Source organism: Carassius carassius, chromosome 14 (assembly GCF_963082965.1).
Source record: "Carassius carassius chromosome 14, fCarCar2.1, whole genome shotgun sequence".
NCBI lineage: Eukaryota > Metazoa > Chordata > Actinopteri > Cypriniformes > Cyprinidae > Carassius > Carassius carassius.
The window spans coordinates 15,195,820-15,212,966 of NC_081768.1; the positions used below are offsets into that span (position 1 = coordinate 15,195,820).

Genomic DNA, 17,147 nt, shown 5'->3' on the forward strand with positions numbered 1-17,147 from the left:
TTTTCATATATGATTAAAAAATATAACAATGTTTTGAATAAATGCAAATAAGCAAAAGGTAAAGAGCAAAATTTTAATATTATTCCTAAACATTTTAAGAGAAGCAGCAGCTTTTTACTACACTCTAGCACTTTTTTTATTTTTACATGTACTTATTTTATTTTATTTAGCAAACACATAGTGGTTTCCTCATTTTACAATATACAATTTTTGTGCTGTTTAAATTAATATCAATGAATATAAAATAGTGCAAACAAGTGATGTGAACCCATAATGCACCGGAAGCGCATTATTAAAGTCGGCGGAAGTTGTTGTGGAGATCTCATGTTTTGCGCGCTACCTGCGCTTCTGGAACTATTCCGCACGAAGCCATTGCCAGCCTGAGCGATTCTGTGAATTAACGGTTTGTTTGGATGTTTTTTTTCATATACAATCCATTACACCATTTCGGCAGAGAGCTGATATATATGTAACGTTAGTATACACTGTTTGAGTTTGTTAACGAACAGATTCGCTCAACAAACTAGCCACGTTAAGCACGCTTGGCTTGATTCTGCGCCGAAGCCTTCACTGTGATAATTTGTCAGCTCTGGCGTCTCTTTCTGTTGAATGTGAATTGTCATGTCAAGCGGCGTTGTTCATGTGATGTAACAATGATTAGAATTTTCGTAGAGCCACACTGCAGTGCCAATAGCATCAACATTTCCCAACGTTACCCTATTCTTGGTGTGAACATTGACACGTTTTATATGCTCTTTAAGTTCACTTTAAATGTATATTCCCTGTGAACTTCGATTAATGACCCTGCGCAGTCTTCATTTTACCACAGAACCATTAAATTATGTTCCCCTCTTTTATATATGCACACATTTATTTATGTCTACAGCGTAAGCAAGTTTCTCAGAAGACATAGTGCTACACTGTTGTGTAAAAGTGTGTTTGTTAGATTGGTTTGTGTTTTTTTTCACCACAGTTCTTTTAAAGCTTTTGGAGTCTTCAAGCTAGTCCTGAAATCACTACTTAGTTGTTTTGCTTCATAAGCTGTCAATATGGAGCAGAACAACAGCATACCTCCTTTTCCTCCAGGGCTAGCATCTCCGCAGGTGAGTAATGCACTGCTGAGTAAGATTAAATACACTGGAATACACTACACTGCTTTTAAACTCTGCACAGATTTTGAAATATTAGGCATCATACACTTGACAAGAAATGCAGAGAAAAACTAGGGAACCATACTTTACGCCAGGTGTTTTCAAACGGAAACCCAAATATTAATGTCCTTGTGCAAGGGACCATCATTCTAGAAAAATGTCATATGAATAGTTTTTTTTGTGTGTGTGTGTGTGTGTAAAGCACCACATTATACTATGCAGTTCATATTGTTAATATGTTTGTTTTATTATTTGGAAAATATTTAGCTGTACTTGGGCTACATTATTTGTCTGTTAGTATAGTATTGAACTGTTACATTTATTGTATATTTACATTTAAATATGTGCAGGAGACGTAGTATATTCCAGCTTTTACGTAATACAGATATTTTAATCAAAACCGTTTCAGTGCATCAGCACAAAGTTAACAGTCCTCTCACATCTATTCAAAGGGATCCATGACGCCTGTCCTTTTCAGTCCCATGATGCCGTATGGCTCAGGTCTTACACCACAGCCAGTGCAGAACACCAACAGCTTGTCCCTTCTGGAGGAGCAGCAGCGACAGCAACAGCAGCAGCAACAACAACAAGCAGCGGCCTCACAACAGCAGAGTGGGATGGTGGGAGGTTCTGGCCAGACACCCCAGCTCTACCACTCACAAGTCTCCACCACAACAGCACTCCCAGGCAACACGCCACTTTATACCACACCACTCACCCCTATGACCCCCATCACCCCTGCCACACCGGCCTCAGAGAGCTCTGGCATCGTCCCCCAGTTACAGTGAGTTCTTTAGCTGTCATCACACAATCCTGTTAAACACATCTGAGTGATCATATCATGAGTGTACTTCATGCTTTAGTCTGCAGTCTACAATTTCTATGTATTACATGCATGAAAAATAAAGTATATACATTTTTTATATTTAAGGAATATTGTGTCTACTGTGAACTTGGGGTGCAAACTTGACTTGAAGACGATAGCACTCCGAGCCAGAAATGCTGAATATAATCCAAAGGTAAGACTAGTTTTAAGTGGTTAAGCTTAGACCATTTGATTTTATTTCCTTTGTGGTATTTTTTTTTTGTGGAAACTTTTGGCAAAGATTAGTTCAAGTAGATCACAAATAGATGTTTCTGAACATTAACGGTTTATGTAATGATTGAACACAAATATCCATCAATAACACTTTCAGCGTTTTGCTGCCGTCATCATGAGAATACGAGAACCCAGAACAACAGCACTCATCTTCAGTTCAGGGAAGATGGTGTGCACAGGAGCCAAAAGGTACGAATGCCTTCTGTGGATTTGCTGTCATTTTTTTCCTCGCACAACTTGTAGAACAAACAGCAGTGTGTGAGTTTCCCTTTTTTGTGTGCACTCACTTCTGCAGTGAGGAACAGTCTCGATTGGCAGCCAGAAAGTATGCCAGAGTGGTGCAGAAGTTGGGTTTTCCTGCCAAATTCTTAGACTTCAAAATTCAGAACATGGTTGGCAGCTGCGACGTCAAGTTTCCCATCCGATTAGAGGGCCTGGTGCTTACACACCAGCAGTTTAGCAGGTTTGTCTGGGTTTATTTATTATTAATATTGTTTATATAGCACATCCCAAACTAAATTAAGTACTTTTGTGTGCCTTATTAGTTCTGAATAAATTTTAATTATTTTACAGCATTACTGTTTGTACCACTTAGGTTATGTTAATTGAGTGTATTTTACTATTACACTGATGTATTTGCAATTTCCTGATCTTTTATTCAAGTGTGCGCAGCATTCTGACTAGGAGATGGAAAAACTACAACACTAATATGCTGCTAATGCTTTTTCACCAGCTATGAACCTGAGCTATTTCCGGGATTAATCTACAGAATGATCAAACCCAGAATCGTCCTTTTAATATTCGTTTCAGGAAAAGTTGTACTTACAGGTGAGATTATTGTTGTATTTAAAATGGTAAAACGATACCATGCAGTTCTAGCATGATATTATTTGTCATTACTGAAGTTGCATAATGAAAATTCTTTTATTTCCAGGTGCAAAGGTTAGAGGAGAAATATATGAAGCATTTGAGAATATATACCCTATCCTGAAAGGATTCAGGAAGACTACGTAATCTTGTTCTGTTATCACTGGTAAATTACTTCCTGAGCCCACCAGTATGTCTGGGGTGACCTACGCAGTTTTATTTTCTTTTCTAAGCCTGTAAATATGGAGGACACATTTTCTTCACTCAGAAAGTCAACAGATTTGAGGGATAAAATGCCTTTTGGAGTGGAAATTTTTCCTTTTTAAATGTTTATCACCTGCTATTTGGTTTTCAAAATACTGTTTTAACTATGTCCGAACATTTTAATGTTTTGAATTCTTTTATGGTTTTATGATGTTAAAATGTTAATTTCATACTTTTACACATTCCCTTTATTAGCAGGTTTTATGTACTGCATTTCTGATTGTCTGTCAGTGAGAGGAATCAGTCTGTAGCAAGCAATGTCCATGTTGATCAGTGCAAGGGGAACTTTTGTTTTAAGAAGTGCATTTAGGTTATTTTCCAACAACGCTTTGGAAACAAGTTTGCGAATCATCATCGTTGTTGAAGTCATCATGTGGATTTGGCCTTTTAAGTTACGGTTTTCAATGAGATTGGTTGACAGATCTAACGGATTTAATTGCCATTTCATTGTATGAAGACTAGGTCTCCCAATAGCCCCATGTAAAGCACTGACATCTTAATTTAATACTTTCATCTATGTAACTAATTTACTTTGCTACATTGAATGCAAATAAATGTTTGCCAACTTCAGTCTATCACTGCATTGTAAAGTATTACTTCAATGTTTTTTTTTTTTTAATAATAGTAATGAGATTACATCTTACTTTAGTAATGTTATGATGACAACAGAAATTACTTTTAAGTGAGGAGAATCCGTATTAGTGTGTGATTATTTTGGATTTCATACCAGAACTACACTAATTAAACCATATTCTAACAAGGCAGGATATCAAGATGTTGAATTTAGAAATTACAGGCTTCATTTAAAACTGATGTGTTAATGTTTATATACTACCCTTCGATCTAGGGTTAATACAATGTTTGTTAATGATTTGAAAACCAGTTTCTCAAGGCTGAATTGATTTAAGAAAAAAAAAAACAGTAGAACTAATTCCGTAAAATATAACTTAAAATAACTTCTATTTCAGTAGATATTATGTCATTTATTCCTGTGGTGGCAACACTGAATTTTCAGCAGCCATTACTTCAGTCTTCAGTGTCACATGATCCTTCAGAAATCATTCTAACATCTTGATTTGCTGCTCAAGAAAAATGATGAATGTTGAAAACGGCTGTACGGCTTAGATTTGATTCTTAAATGAGGGGAAAGTTTAAAAGAACAGCATTTGCTTGAATCTTTTCCAAAAGTACTTACTTTCACTTGATTAAAGCATCCTTGATAAATCAAAAAATAAATATTACTTTGTCTGAATTGCCTTAATGTTTGGTAATGCTTATTGTGAAGACCTTTTAGGGAAAGAAATGTATGTCCGTGCCTTAAAATAACCAAAACCTTTATTATAATGTGGTTTTTCATGCATAATAGTCTGAATTCTAGTTCATTTGACTAGACCAATTCTACACTGCTTGATCTCCTGAAAAGTCTTGTTTCCAGATGAACTCAGCAGAATATTTGGTGCCTTGGTCACAGCTGTCAGCACAGGTATAGATGGCCACTGTCCCCCAGTCTATGCTGGCATCTGTCGTATCCACTTTGAGGTGATTAAGTAACTGAGGCATGATCTGAAATAGACAGTGACACCTTAAACAGTGCAATGCATTCATCTAATGCCATTTATGACTGATTGATATTACAATTTAAAAATGGTTTCCTTTTTTAAAATAACTTACTGATGTAATGGCAGAGTTAAATTACCAGCATTCATTACCCCAGTAGTGTAACATGATCCTTAAGAAATCATTCTAATATGCTTATTTGCTGCTTAAGAAAAAATTATTAGGATTATACACTTTGAAAACAGTTGTGTAGCCTAATTTTTTTTTTTCCAGAAATCTTTTGTGTATATGTCTGATCAATTCAATACATCCTTGTTCTTTCAAAACAAATCTCACTGACCCTAACAGTAGTGTATGCATGAGTCATGACTATGTGCTCTTTATATTTAACATATACACTTTACGTTACCTGAAATTCAAACAGACGTTTTGCACCACATTGACATTCTGGAACATCCTCCTCACGTGGCACATGTTCAGCTGACACCCAGAGAGGAGATCCTACTTTGCAATACCGCAAAACCTTAAAAATACATATACAAATCACACAGCCGTTTAACCACACAACACACAAAAGCCATGGCCAGCATTTGCTCTTCAGGCCATGACTTTGTAACTGACCTGTTGTGGTTCATTAGCAATGCGCTTCTTGAACTTCTGAAACACTTTAGAGTCTTGTGTTTCATGAAGGGCCATACTTTCAAGTTCACTGTCCTCCAAACCTGAGAAAATAAATAAACTAAATTATTATTCCTTGACAAGATGTGGAAATATCAAGCTGCCAAATCTGATCTGAAAGGTGTACCATTATTTAAGCATGCCATGCTCTCCTGATCCAGACTGTGGGCTTCATGGAGTTCCTCATCTTTTGCTGGAAGCTCTTCTGGGTCTGTAACCAGCTCCCACTCAGGAAACAGAAATGAACTGAGCTCCTCAGAGCATTGAGAAGCTGTGGATTCAGATACGAACACAACATGCAAACAGATTAAAGGTAACCGATCTTGACTGAAATAATGCATAACATGTCCTGCATTTACTTACACTCATTAGAACATTCTTTCTTGTGTCTCTGTTTCCAGTCTATGGTCTGATGCTCTTTACAGCAGTATGTGACAGAGTGACATCGAGAGCAGGCTTTCTGTCCCAGACAACCACACAGCCTGCACAGTTTGAGCCCAGAGTCCAGTACCTGATGCTTATTCACAAGCTGCTTTGGCTTCTCATCAGGTGGAGGATCAAAGGGGTAGAAATCATTTTTTCTTGGCAGCTGGCATCTAAACACTGGGATTGTGGGATAGTACAGAATACTGTGATTTTAAGCCTATGTTATAGAGAAGCTTATATTTATGAGCCACAATTAAATGTCTGATTTTATTCTGTGGAAAATAAAAGGGGAGATCATCTGAAGAATGTTGAATGTTTCGGCACTTATTCACTTCCATTGTACTCAGGGCCGGCCCGCGGGATAGGCGGTATAGGCAAATGCTAAGGGCGCCACTCATCCATAGGGGCGCAAGAATGAGTGAACGAGTGATATTTATTTTTTATAATAGGCTACTATTTAAAAACCATTAATTCGAAATACTACCAAATAAAGCAAAAAAAAAAAAGTACGGCTCTTCAATCTTCCCCCGCCCATCGAGTGCTTGAAGTGCGTCCGAAACAGAGCGCGCGCGATCAGTTGTTGGTAATTTGTTGTGTAGCGTGTCCGACGCCGCATCCAATGTAGACAGCACTGCTTTTGTTAACACACAGCTCGTAGAAACGGGCCTGGCAGCTCGCGCCAGTTCTAGACACGGTGAAAGTTTCCTGATTGTGACGGAAGGCCGAATTTACATGACACATTATAAATGAGCATAGTCTGAGATAGATACAGTGCCAAAAAGAAGAGAAGAGGATAAAGACAGAGGTAAAGAGATGTAGTGAAAGAACAATTTATTGCGTAGGACTAAGATACTATAATTTCATGGCAGTTATTTTTTACCTTAAACCTAATGTTAGCAGTTGGTCTGAGTTCTGAGTCCACAGACTGTGATTTTGTACAATCATGTCAGTTTTAAGACGCATTTTTTATTATCACTTTTTTATTAATGTTTTACTCTACAGTTGTGCAGTTTTGGGGGGATACAGTATAGGCCAAACGTTTGGAAACATTACTATTTTTAATTTTTTTGAAAGAAGTTTCTTCTGCCCATCAAGCCTGCATTTATTTGATCAAAAATACAGGAAAAAATGTAATATTGTGATATATTATTACAATTTAAAATAATTTGTTTTCAATTTATTATACTTTAAATTATCATTTATTTCAGTGATGCAAAGCTGAATTTTCAGCATCATTACTCCATTCTTCAGTGTCACATGTGACATCCGGTCCATCACACGATCCTTTAGAAATCATTCTTATATGATGATTTATTATGAGTGTTGGAAACAGTTCTGCTGTAATGTGTGTGTGTGTGTGTGTGTATGTATGTATGTATGTGTATATATATATATATATATATATATATATATATATATATATATATATATATGCTAAATCATGAACACAATGACAGGGTGAAATGGGCTGTGATGCATGGGGCGCCACGTAAAATCTTGCCTAGGGCAGCAAATTGGTCAGGGCCGGCCCTGATTGTACTTACCAACATTCTTCAAAATATCTATTTTCATGTTCCATTAGAAAAAATTCAAAGGGGTTTGGAAGGTCATGAGCATATTAGTAAAAAAAAGAGAGAATTTTCACTTTAATAAAACTTTACATAAAAATAGGTAAATATATAATTAAAATATGAAAACATAAAAACATTAAAAGGCTCTGTTCAAAATATGACCGATTATACATTACCTTTAAAACACTTGTTATCATTTCGCGTATAGCAGGCTGGTGTCTTGCAGCAGAACACAAACAGTGTTCTGTGAAAACATCGATCATATTCCGTTATTGGTGAGTAGACCTGCAGAAGAAACACTGTTGGAAGTTTACATTTGTCACACTGTAACTCAGACACTGTTGGCAAATCCACTTGGCTCAACCACGCAGGTCTCCCTCCGACTTTACTTGGAAACTGGTTACTAAGAAGCTGCCATGATTCTGCCTCCTCTAAGAAGCCCAACACGACCTCACGGTTTGTTTTGGATTCGTTCACTGTATTCGCAGCCATCTGTCAAACTCTCGTGTGCATATAAAGCTATAGGTTTCGAAAAAATGTGCGTGTGTCTGTTCATCTGAAACTGAGTCTCGGGTGAAACAAGATCTGCGACAATAGTTCCACACGAAAATAAGAAGCCAGAGCAATAAAACACACAAAGTGTAGATAAAACTCCCTACTATTATATAAATTAACACTATTACTAGTTTATATTAATATTTACTATTAGAGTGGAAAGCATTTTTTAAGTATGTAGAAACATTTTGTTATTGGGGGAATTTAAACCAGTTTCAGCATTTGTCCAATAGATGGCGAAAAAATTATTCGGTCCCACAAGTTTCTGTCTGTCTGTCTGTGAGTGAATGAGTGACCCTGGACCACTAAACCAGTCTTAAGTCGCGGTCGCCGTGATTTTGCCAAGAACGACATGTGTCTGGATCAACATCTTTTGTTATTATTATTAAAAATATAGATTTAACCCATTATTATTAAACATATAGATTTAACCCTATCCCTACCCCTAAACCTAACCCTACCCATAATTTATTCCTAAAATAAGTGGGAAAAATCATTTTTATGCTTATGCAATAAAAATGTGCAATATCCTTATATTTATTTGTTACCCCTCCATCCTAGTACATCCCTGCATCTTACTCAATCCTATTCCGTTATCATTTATAGCACAATTGTTTATACACTTATTTATTTGCATACATGTATTTAATTTTTTTTTGTCTGTGTGTTGTTGTCTCTGTGTACTGGAAGCTTATGTCACTAAAACAAATTCCTTGTATGCGCAAGCATACTTGGCAATAAAGCTCTTTCTGATTCTGATTCTGAAATGATAGCTGATTAACATGGGTGAAGAAGCACCTTACCCTGCTTGTAAGCCTAAAACAGATATTTCCTGAAAAGTTATATCTCAATTCTGATTGGAATGTTGTTCAAGGATCAAGGATGTTGGTCCAGGAGCATGTTGTACTTGGTGAAATCACGCTTCAGCAATAGCCAAAAAAAACATTTTATGGGTCAAAATGATCAATTTTTCTTTTATGGCCAAAATCATTAGGATATTAAATAAAGATAGGATTCCATGAAGATATTTTGTAAATTTCCTACCGTAAATATATCAAAACTTATTTTTTGATTATTTTTTGAATTGTAATATGCATTGCTAAGAAATTCATTTGGACAATTTCAAATGCAATTTCTCACTATTTAGATTTTTTTGCACCCTCAGATTCCAGATTTTCAAATAGTTGTATCTGGGCCAAATATTGTCCGATCCTAATAAACCATACATCAATGGAAAGCTTAGTATAATGCATAAATCTCAATTTCGAAAAATTTACACTTAAGACTGGTTTTGTGGTCCAGGGTAACGTAGCATAAGAGTGTTTATATGCAATCTGTGTGTGTGTGTGTACATAGAACGAGGTCACGATATTTTACATTGACAGAAAGTTGCAAAGACGTAACTTAACTACTTGAAGAATTTTAAGAGATTTATGATGCTGCCAATATTCACATTTTGCAGTTCTTATATATATATATATATATATATATATATATATATATATATATATATATATATATATATATACATATATATATATATATATATATAAACAGTACAGACCAAAAGTTTGGACACACCTTCTCATTCAAAGAGTTTTCTTTATTTTCATGACTATGAAAATAAAGAAAACTCTTTGACTGAGAAGGTGTGTCCAAACTTTTGGTCTGTACTGTAAATAGGCCTAATAAACACTAAATATTGTTCAAAGGACACAAGTGTAGGCTATATATGCACTTTAACCATTTTGAATTTCAAGGACATCATCACTGATCACAAATACAAATGCTGACGCGTGTATTCGCGCCAGTTCAGTTGAGTTTATCAGTAATGACAACAGGTCTGCTGAACTTCAGTTCACGGATGAATGCAGTTCAGAGTGGATGATGTCATGGGCTCTGTCTCAAATCCCAGTCAGCAACCTTGTGTACGGCCAAAAAAGCTGTGCGCGCCTCAAAACGCGGTCGAATGGGCGGTGCACTAGGCATTGAGACACAGCCGCGGTGTTTGAGAGTAAAGTGCTCACTCAGATCAGTTTTAGAGAGGGGCGGAGGAGGGCTCGCCTCATGAGGGTATAACGGCAGTGTACGTGTGGGCTTTGTATTTATTTTTGCTTCAGAGTTGTTTTGTTTTATAACCAGATAAAGCAAACACTTCTTGATTTGAAATGTAGCTTTTAGCGGACTTTTTTATTCTTTGTAAAGTAGGTTAAATGGACGCCGCGGTGAAATCGGAGACTGGTGCTCCGCTTTCTCATTCACGAGTGAGCTGACTCTCTGAAACCGCTGTACGGTCCGTGTCTTCGGCGATGCCTCCGCAGGGAGGTGGAGAATACAAGCCGGCTCCAGGTACAGCAGTGCCGCCGGTTCCCCCGCGGAGACTCCGGAGCAGAGATTTATCATCCGCGGTGAAGAGCCGCTTCGGGGCGGCAGCGGAGCGCAGGGTGAAGTGCGTGCTGGTTGGTGATGGTGCAGTGGGTAAAACTAGTCTCATTGTGAGCTACACCACAAATGGATATCCCACCGAGTATGTTCCAACAGCGTTTGACAACTTTGCAGGTAAAAATCACCCCAGTTTAATTCAACTAAATATAAATAAATGCATAAATAAATAAATAACATATATTTTAAAAATGTAAACACATTTATAATTAAACCATAAATCTAAATTTTAATAAAATAAAGAAATACATTTAAAAAAAAAAGCTGGTGCTAACGCTTTTTGGATCATGGTTATGTTAGCTAACTGATCTAAACAGTCATTGGCTGGTCCAAACCGCTGGTAGACCATCTTTTGACCACATAAACCAGCTACCAGCTGATCATACCAGTACTGCAATACTGATTAGTTTTAATACTGATTAGGAATTAATAACCAGCTTGCACCAGCTAATGACAAGCTTGAACCAAAAACCAGCATATTGTTTACATATTGTTTTTGTACTGTGTATATTTATTAGGTATATATAAAGACACGCTCATACAGCATATATTTAGAAAATATTTTCATGTATATATTTATACATGTATATATTTATAAATTATATCATATGTAAATATATTTAATATATATACGTAACATATTTTTCTTAAATATATACATGCATATGTGTGTGTTTATATAATATATATATATAGAATTATATAATAATAATAATATTATTATTATTATTATTATTTAATGACACAGAATGATCCAGTCATTGCAGTTTGCCATTGACTTAATTTAATTCATCACATGACCACAAGATTGTTTTCTGTCTGTTGTTTTTGTGGTGAGTTTTTGACAGGCCAGCAAGTTCACCAGCCCATTTCAGTCTCATTTGTTAAAGTCCATGTGTCTTAATAATGTCCAATGAAAAGGGATAAAATGTCAAATTGATTCTCATCTCCTCTGCAGCGGTTGTAGCTGTGGATGGCAAGCCTGTGAAACTTCAGCTTTGTGACACAGCCGGTCAGGTCAGTCCAGTAAACCCACTCAGCACCGCCAGACCCAAACAAACCAAACACATTCAAGGCAGTGCAAGTACATCATGTCACTGTATAAGGATGACATATTGTTTGCACAAACACATGCTGGTCGAAGAGTCGTCTCTTAACTGTAAACAGACAGACCCACGAGTCATTTCCTAATTAGTCATACGGTTGCCTGTCCGTAGGATAAGAGAAAGTGATTTAGTGTTGTTTTGCTTACTCATGATAATGGTTTCTGGTAAAGTTCAGCTGAAGTTTGCAGCCCAGGCATCATAAGGAAGTATAAGCTTCAACCTATGGGAACATGCTATTATAGGTCAGTCAGTGTTTCTTCCTTTGTGGGAGGGGGGAAACCAGCTCTAGGGAAACACAGATGGGAAGCAGTCTAATTGTGATGAATTGGGCTTGATCCGAGGGAAAGGGAGAACTACTTTCAGTCGGGATACAGCTGGGGTTAGTCACTGGAAATGTGAGATCACTCTGTTTTCGATGAGTTTAGCAAGCTAAGAGGAGACAGTGAAGGGAGGAAAGCCAAGAGAGATTTGGATCAGTTCTGTTTATGCCAGTGGAAATGGAGGAAGGGAGAAGAGAGAGAAACAGATAAAGAGTAAGAGAGTACATTGATTGGAGAGTTACAGAAATGTTTTAGTTTATATATAAATTTGTGCATGCACTATTCCCTTATTTTTACATTTATTTGTCATCATGTAGCACTGACTTAAAGTTAATCTTTAAAAATAATAGTAATTTAATATCACGACTACTAAATGCAATTCAAATTGAATATCTGTGTTTGTATATTATAATGTTGTAATGCCTAAATTAATTTGTAACAACACACTTGCATATAAATTATGAAATGGGATTGTTTGTTTGATGGTTTAGAATGTGTCCAGTTGACTAATGTGAGAATGTTTGGGTCAGTAAGATTTTTTTATTCTACTTTTTATTAGAATACTTTTTATATTTCCACCAAAAGCAGCACAACTGTTGCTGAAATATTTCTTGAGCACCAAATCAGCATATTAGACTGATTTCTAAAAGATCATGTGACACTGAAGACTGGAGTAATGACTGCTGAAAATTCAGCTTTGCATCACAGGAATAAATTAAATGTTCAAATATAATAAAGTAGAAAACAGTTGTTTTAATACTGCACAACTTCACAAAATTACAAACAGTCATTCTGACAGGCATAGGAAGTCTATATCATGACTATTAAGGAATCTAATAAATTAACAGTATAAATACTTGCCCTTTTATAAACTACTTTGAATAATCCAAAACAACAAGTCGTAGTTTCTTCAAGAAGCTTACCTCTACTGAACCTTTTTTTACTCTGTGCAGGATGAGTTTGACAAGCTCCGCCCGCTGTGCTACACCAATGCTGATGTCTTCTTGCTCTGCTTCAGTGTGGTAAGTCCCTCCTCTTTCCAGAACGTGAGGGAGAAGTGGGTGCCTGAGATCTGCCGGCACTGCCCGAGGGCACCGATACTGTTGGTGGGCACTCAGGCTGACCTGCGGCAAGATGTCAAAGTGCTCATCCAACTGGCCCAGTACAAGGAGCGGCCGGTGGAACCCCAGGAGGCCTGCATGTGTGCTGAGGAAGTACAGGCCGTCTCGTACATGGAGTGCTCAGCGCTCACTCAGAAGAACCTGAAGGAGGTGTTTGACACGGCTATAGTGGCCAGCATCCAGTACTCGGACAGCCAGCAGCAGAGAAGACTGAAGAAGCGGACGCCCGATAAAATGAGGAAGCTCTCTGAGTCCTGGTGGAAGAAATACTGCTGTTTGGCATAGACGTGAGATATGATTGCATACTGTTGATATGAATGCGGTTAGACTGGCTTTTTTGGATAGAAATGGACACAGATCCATCTGCTTTATGAGACTGTGTTAGTGGATTAACATGAGCACACGAGGCTGTGAAATTAATCGGACATTTTAGAAAAGATCGGCCAGCTTTTGTGATGAAATGGAAAGATTCATAGAGACACAAAGTTGTCCGCTATATTTTAGGATCTGCTCTTCATTTGGAAAGTCCCAAGTTAACCTCAGATACTCATGTGAACAATTCAGGACGAGAGTTATCTGTCTTTCTTTACCTTATCTCTTGTTGAAGAGGGTTTCAAGTGGACTTAAGATCTAGTTTCAAGATCTAGTTTAGACTGCCAGAACTTTCCTTCTTCATTTAGACACTGTGAAAAGCCACCTGGTCGGTCTCAGCATGTTGTTAGTGTTTTAACACTTCTTTTGCTTACAGAATGGAATTACTTGCCTTTGTTATTCCCTCGTCTTGGAGGATTATTGATCCAGAGTGGGTTCAGTCTGATATACTTAAGTGCTCCTTCATGTATCTGTCAAAGCATTAAGTGTGATGTAGAGTACAAGCAGATGTTTGGACACACTATCAACTTGACATCACTGACATTTACCTTGTTGTCCTCTGAGGGTGAATGATTGTCCATTTTGGAGACAGCATGACGCTGGCACATCTCTTCAGGCTGTCTTGTTTACATTTGGAGTTAAGTTCAGATCCAAACATGCTGTGAGGTCAGGGTCTTTTGAGAAGTAAGTACACTTAGTAGGCCAGTTGGATTGTGTATCTGGTCATTGAACCTTGAGCTTCATCAAAAACAGTGTTTTAAGTGTAGCATTTCAGTGCATTTCAGAGTCAGACGTTATTGGGTATTTATAGGAATATACACTAATGTTCATAAGTTTGGGGTTTGTAAGATTTTTTGTTGTTGTTTGTTATAAAATCTCTTTTGCTCACCAACATTGCATTTAATAAACACAGTAAAAACATTAAATATAGTAATATTGTAAGATATTATTACACTTTTAAAATATCTGTTTTCTAATTTAATATATTTTCAAATATTATTTATTCCTGTGATGACAAAGCTGAATTTTCAGCAGCCATTACTCTTCATTGTCACATCATCCTTCAGAAATCATTCTATTATGCTGATTTAGTGCTCAATAAATATTTCCTATTATTATCAATGTTGAAAACAGTTGTGCTGCTTAATATATCTGTAGAAAATGTGAAAAGAACACCCTTTGAATTATAAGTTTTTTAACATGCGATAAAAGGTATTAATTGCTTTAAAATCATACTAACCCCAAACATGTGAACATTAGAATGTGTTGCACATTTTCAAAGGAAAGTTTTCAACCAGAAACTATAATGGTTGACATTTTACATTAATGGTTGGCTTTTCAATTTCTGTTAGGACAAGAAAATTTTTTTTTCTTCTTCTTTTTTTTTTGCATGAAACTTCAACATTACATTTTAGATTCTTTATGCCTTTGCAATTATGGCACTATTTATAGGTGAAATTTGTACATTCCTGCACCACTAGTGGCATCAAATTAAATTCCAATCTGTTTGTTATGAGATGGACATGATATCAATCAGGGCTGTGAGTTTGGTGCGGGGTGCTGTGTGCTGGGGGGGGGTCTATCTGTATGCTCAACTAATAGCAAATGGGGAGAGGTTTTAGATTTTTTTTCCCAATTATGTTATTTCAGATTATTTACTTATTGATTCAATTCAGTTAATTCAGTTATTTCAAAAACTGGGGATGTTAGTGGTGCAGACATGACACATTAAACATAAATATTAAACAAAAATAAAAAGCAATTTTTCCATATTTGCTTGAATGCATTTGGCAGACAGTTTTATCCAAAGCAACTTGCATTACATTTAAGTCATGCATTCCATGGGAATGAAACCCATGACCTTGAAGTTGCTAATCACTGCTCTACTGTTTAAACTACTATTCTACATTTGTCTCCCCTAAAGGACGTCATGCTTTGATAAGCATTGCAGTCCAATGGTTAAATGAATCCTATATAAAATACATGGAGTGTTGCTCCAGAGCAAACAGCAAATTTGATCAGGCTTCCACATCAGATGAACTGGAAAAGTCACCTGCTGCTATGCAAAATGTGAAAGAGCATAAGCTTAATGACACGGTAAGGAAAAGTTAATGTTTCACTGCATAAGCTGGGGTTGGTGTGCAAGTATCACTAACGTCACTAGTGGCAAACATTTTTCTTTCATGAGCACAGAATGAATCAAGAATGAAATCAAGATGAGTTTTATGTTTGCCACTTGTAATGTTAGACTGTCAGAATGTGGCGAGGCATGGAGAAAGAAGTTGGTGGCTCTAAGAAAGTGATTACAGGGCTGTAAACTGCAAGTGTTGAAGGTGGCATAGTGACCAAACAATTATATTGATTTTAAAGAAGAATTAAAAATTATGTAATGATGTACTCACCTTAATGTTTTTCAAACATTTTGTAGAGCACAAAAGAAGATATTTTGAAGAATGTCTCCGTTGTTTTGGTCTGTGAAGAAAAGCGGTTGAAACATTCTTCGAAATGTCTTCTTTTGTGTTTCACAGATAAAAGGAAGTCACAAACATATGGAAAGATATCAAGGACAGAATTTTTGCCATTTTCGGTGAAGCACACTCAAGAAAAATGTTTAAAAGGGGCATATTGTAACAGTACATTGTATTTAATATTTTATCAAGAAGTATTTTTGTGATCTCAGAATTGCATATGTTGCAAAAACAGGCCTTAAGTTCAGACTGACCAAAGCATATGAGCGCTACAGTGCTGTGTACTTTCACAGGGCAGGATCAGTTACTGAGAGGTTTTTGACAAGTCTCCAAACTATCACTTCAAACACGCAGTGTGTTTATTCACTGCTTTGATTTGCACGTGAGTTGCATTGCAGTGTTGTATATTTTCTGTGAGTGAGCTCACTGCTGCCGCGTCCCACCAGACGGAACTGTTCAGGATCTGGTGGTCGTTCAGACAAAGCTGACATGCAATAACAGAGACCTCCCTGTAGATTGTAATCTTTCTCAGAATAAATATACTTTTTGTCTACTTATTGTCTGTGTGTATCTTCTTACACTGTTTTGTTCATCATTTTCTTGAGATATGTTATGAAAGGCCATCAGTGAAGGGGATCATTTCTCTTTTATCTCTGGATAATTTCATTATCTCTGTGCCGTTTATAGTTAATACTTGGTAAACACTGTCTTACCTGCAGGAATAATGAGGCTGTCTGTTCATAGCAGGTTTTATACAGTTCACCGTCTGGGGTTTGATGTTGTCTTATCATTGCAGTTGAGAAAATTGACTCTATACCTTAAAATGACTTTCTATCTCATAATGTGACAATATCTCACAATTTTAATATGACTACATCTCATAATGTGACTTATTACATCACAATGCAGCATTTATACGTTGCAACGGGTTGCAACTGCAGTTTGTTGAAATGACTTCATGTCTCATAATGTGACTTTATATCTCAAAATGCTTTTGCATCTCATAATGTGACTATATCTCACAGTTTTAATATGGCTATATCACATAATGTGACTTAATACATTACAATATGACTTTTATACATTGCAATTGCAATTTTGTTTCTGTTAACTAGCTTTATATCTAACTATGTGACTATATTTTAAAAAT

General features: G+C 36.6%; 3 protein-coding genes across 4 annotated transcripts; 2 read left to right on the forward strand and 1 right to left on the reverse strand.

Moving 5' to 3' along the window:
* The first annotated feature begins 268 nt into the window (after positions 1-268).
* tbp (TATA box binding protein) lies at positions 269-3,956 on the forward strand. Its single transcript, XM_059566302.1, has 8 exons — positions 269-403; positions 974-1,103; positions 1,604-1,935; positions 2,083-2,170; positions 2,348-2,439; positions 2,546-2,713; positions 2,984-3,078; positions 3,185-3,956. Exons 2-8 carry the CDS (start codon positions 1,050-1,052, stop codon positions 3,262-3,264), a joined length of 909 nt encoding a protein of 302 aa, XP_059422285.1. The 5' UTR covers positions 269-403; positions 974-1,049; the 3' UTR covers positions 3,265-3,956.
* Positions 3,957-4,564: 608 nt separating this feature from the next.
* Positions 4,565-8,193, reverse strand: pdcd2 (programmed cell death 2). The gene is made up of 6 exons (XM_059565527.1): positions 7,790-8,193; positions 5,980-6,219; positions 5,744-5,887; positions 5,560-5,660; positions 5,348-5,461; positions 4,565-4,944 (listed from the first exon to the last, which is right to left on the reverse strand). The coding sequence occupies exons 1-6, from the start codon at positions 8,103-8,105 to the stop codon at positions 4,780-4,782; spliced, it is 1,080 nt and encodes a 359-aa protein (XP_059421510.1). The 5' UTR covers positions 8,106-8,193; the 3' UTR covers positions 4,565-4,779.
* Positions 8,194-10,127: 1,934 nt separating this feature from the next.
* On the forward strand, positions 10,128-14,807 carry rhoua (ras homolog family member Ua). 2 transcript variants are annotated; one of them, XM_059566306.1, is made up of 4 exons: positions 10,128-10,254; positions 10,374-10,727; positions 11,569-11,627; positions 12,990-14,807. In XM_059566306.1, the coding sequence occupies exons 2-4, from the start codon at positions 10,478-10,480 to the stop codon at positions 13,440-13,442; spliced, it is 762 nt and encodes a 253-aa protein (XP_059422289.1). In that variant the 5' UTR covers positions 10,128-10,254; positions 10,374-10,477; the 3' UTR covers positions 13,443-14,807. The 2 variants fall into 2 exon arrangements, with proteins under 2 accessions (XP_059422289.1, XP_059422288.1); XM_059566305.1 differs by having other exon boundaries at positions 10,193-10,727.
* Positions 14,808-17,147: the final 2,340 nt, after the last annotated feature.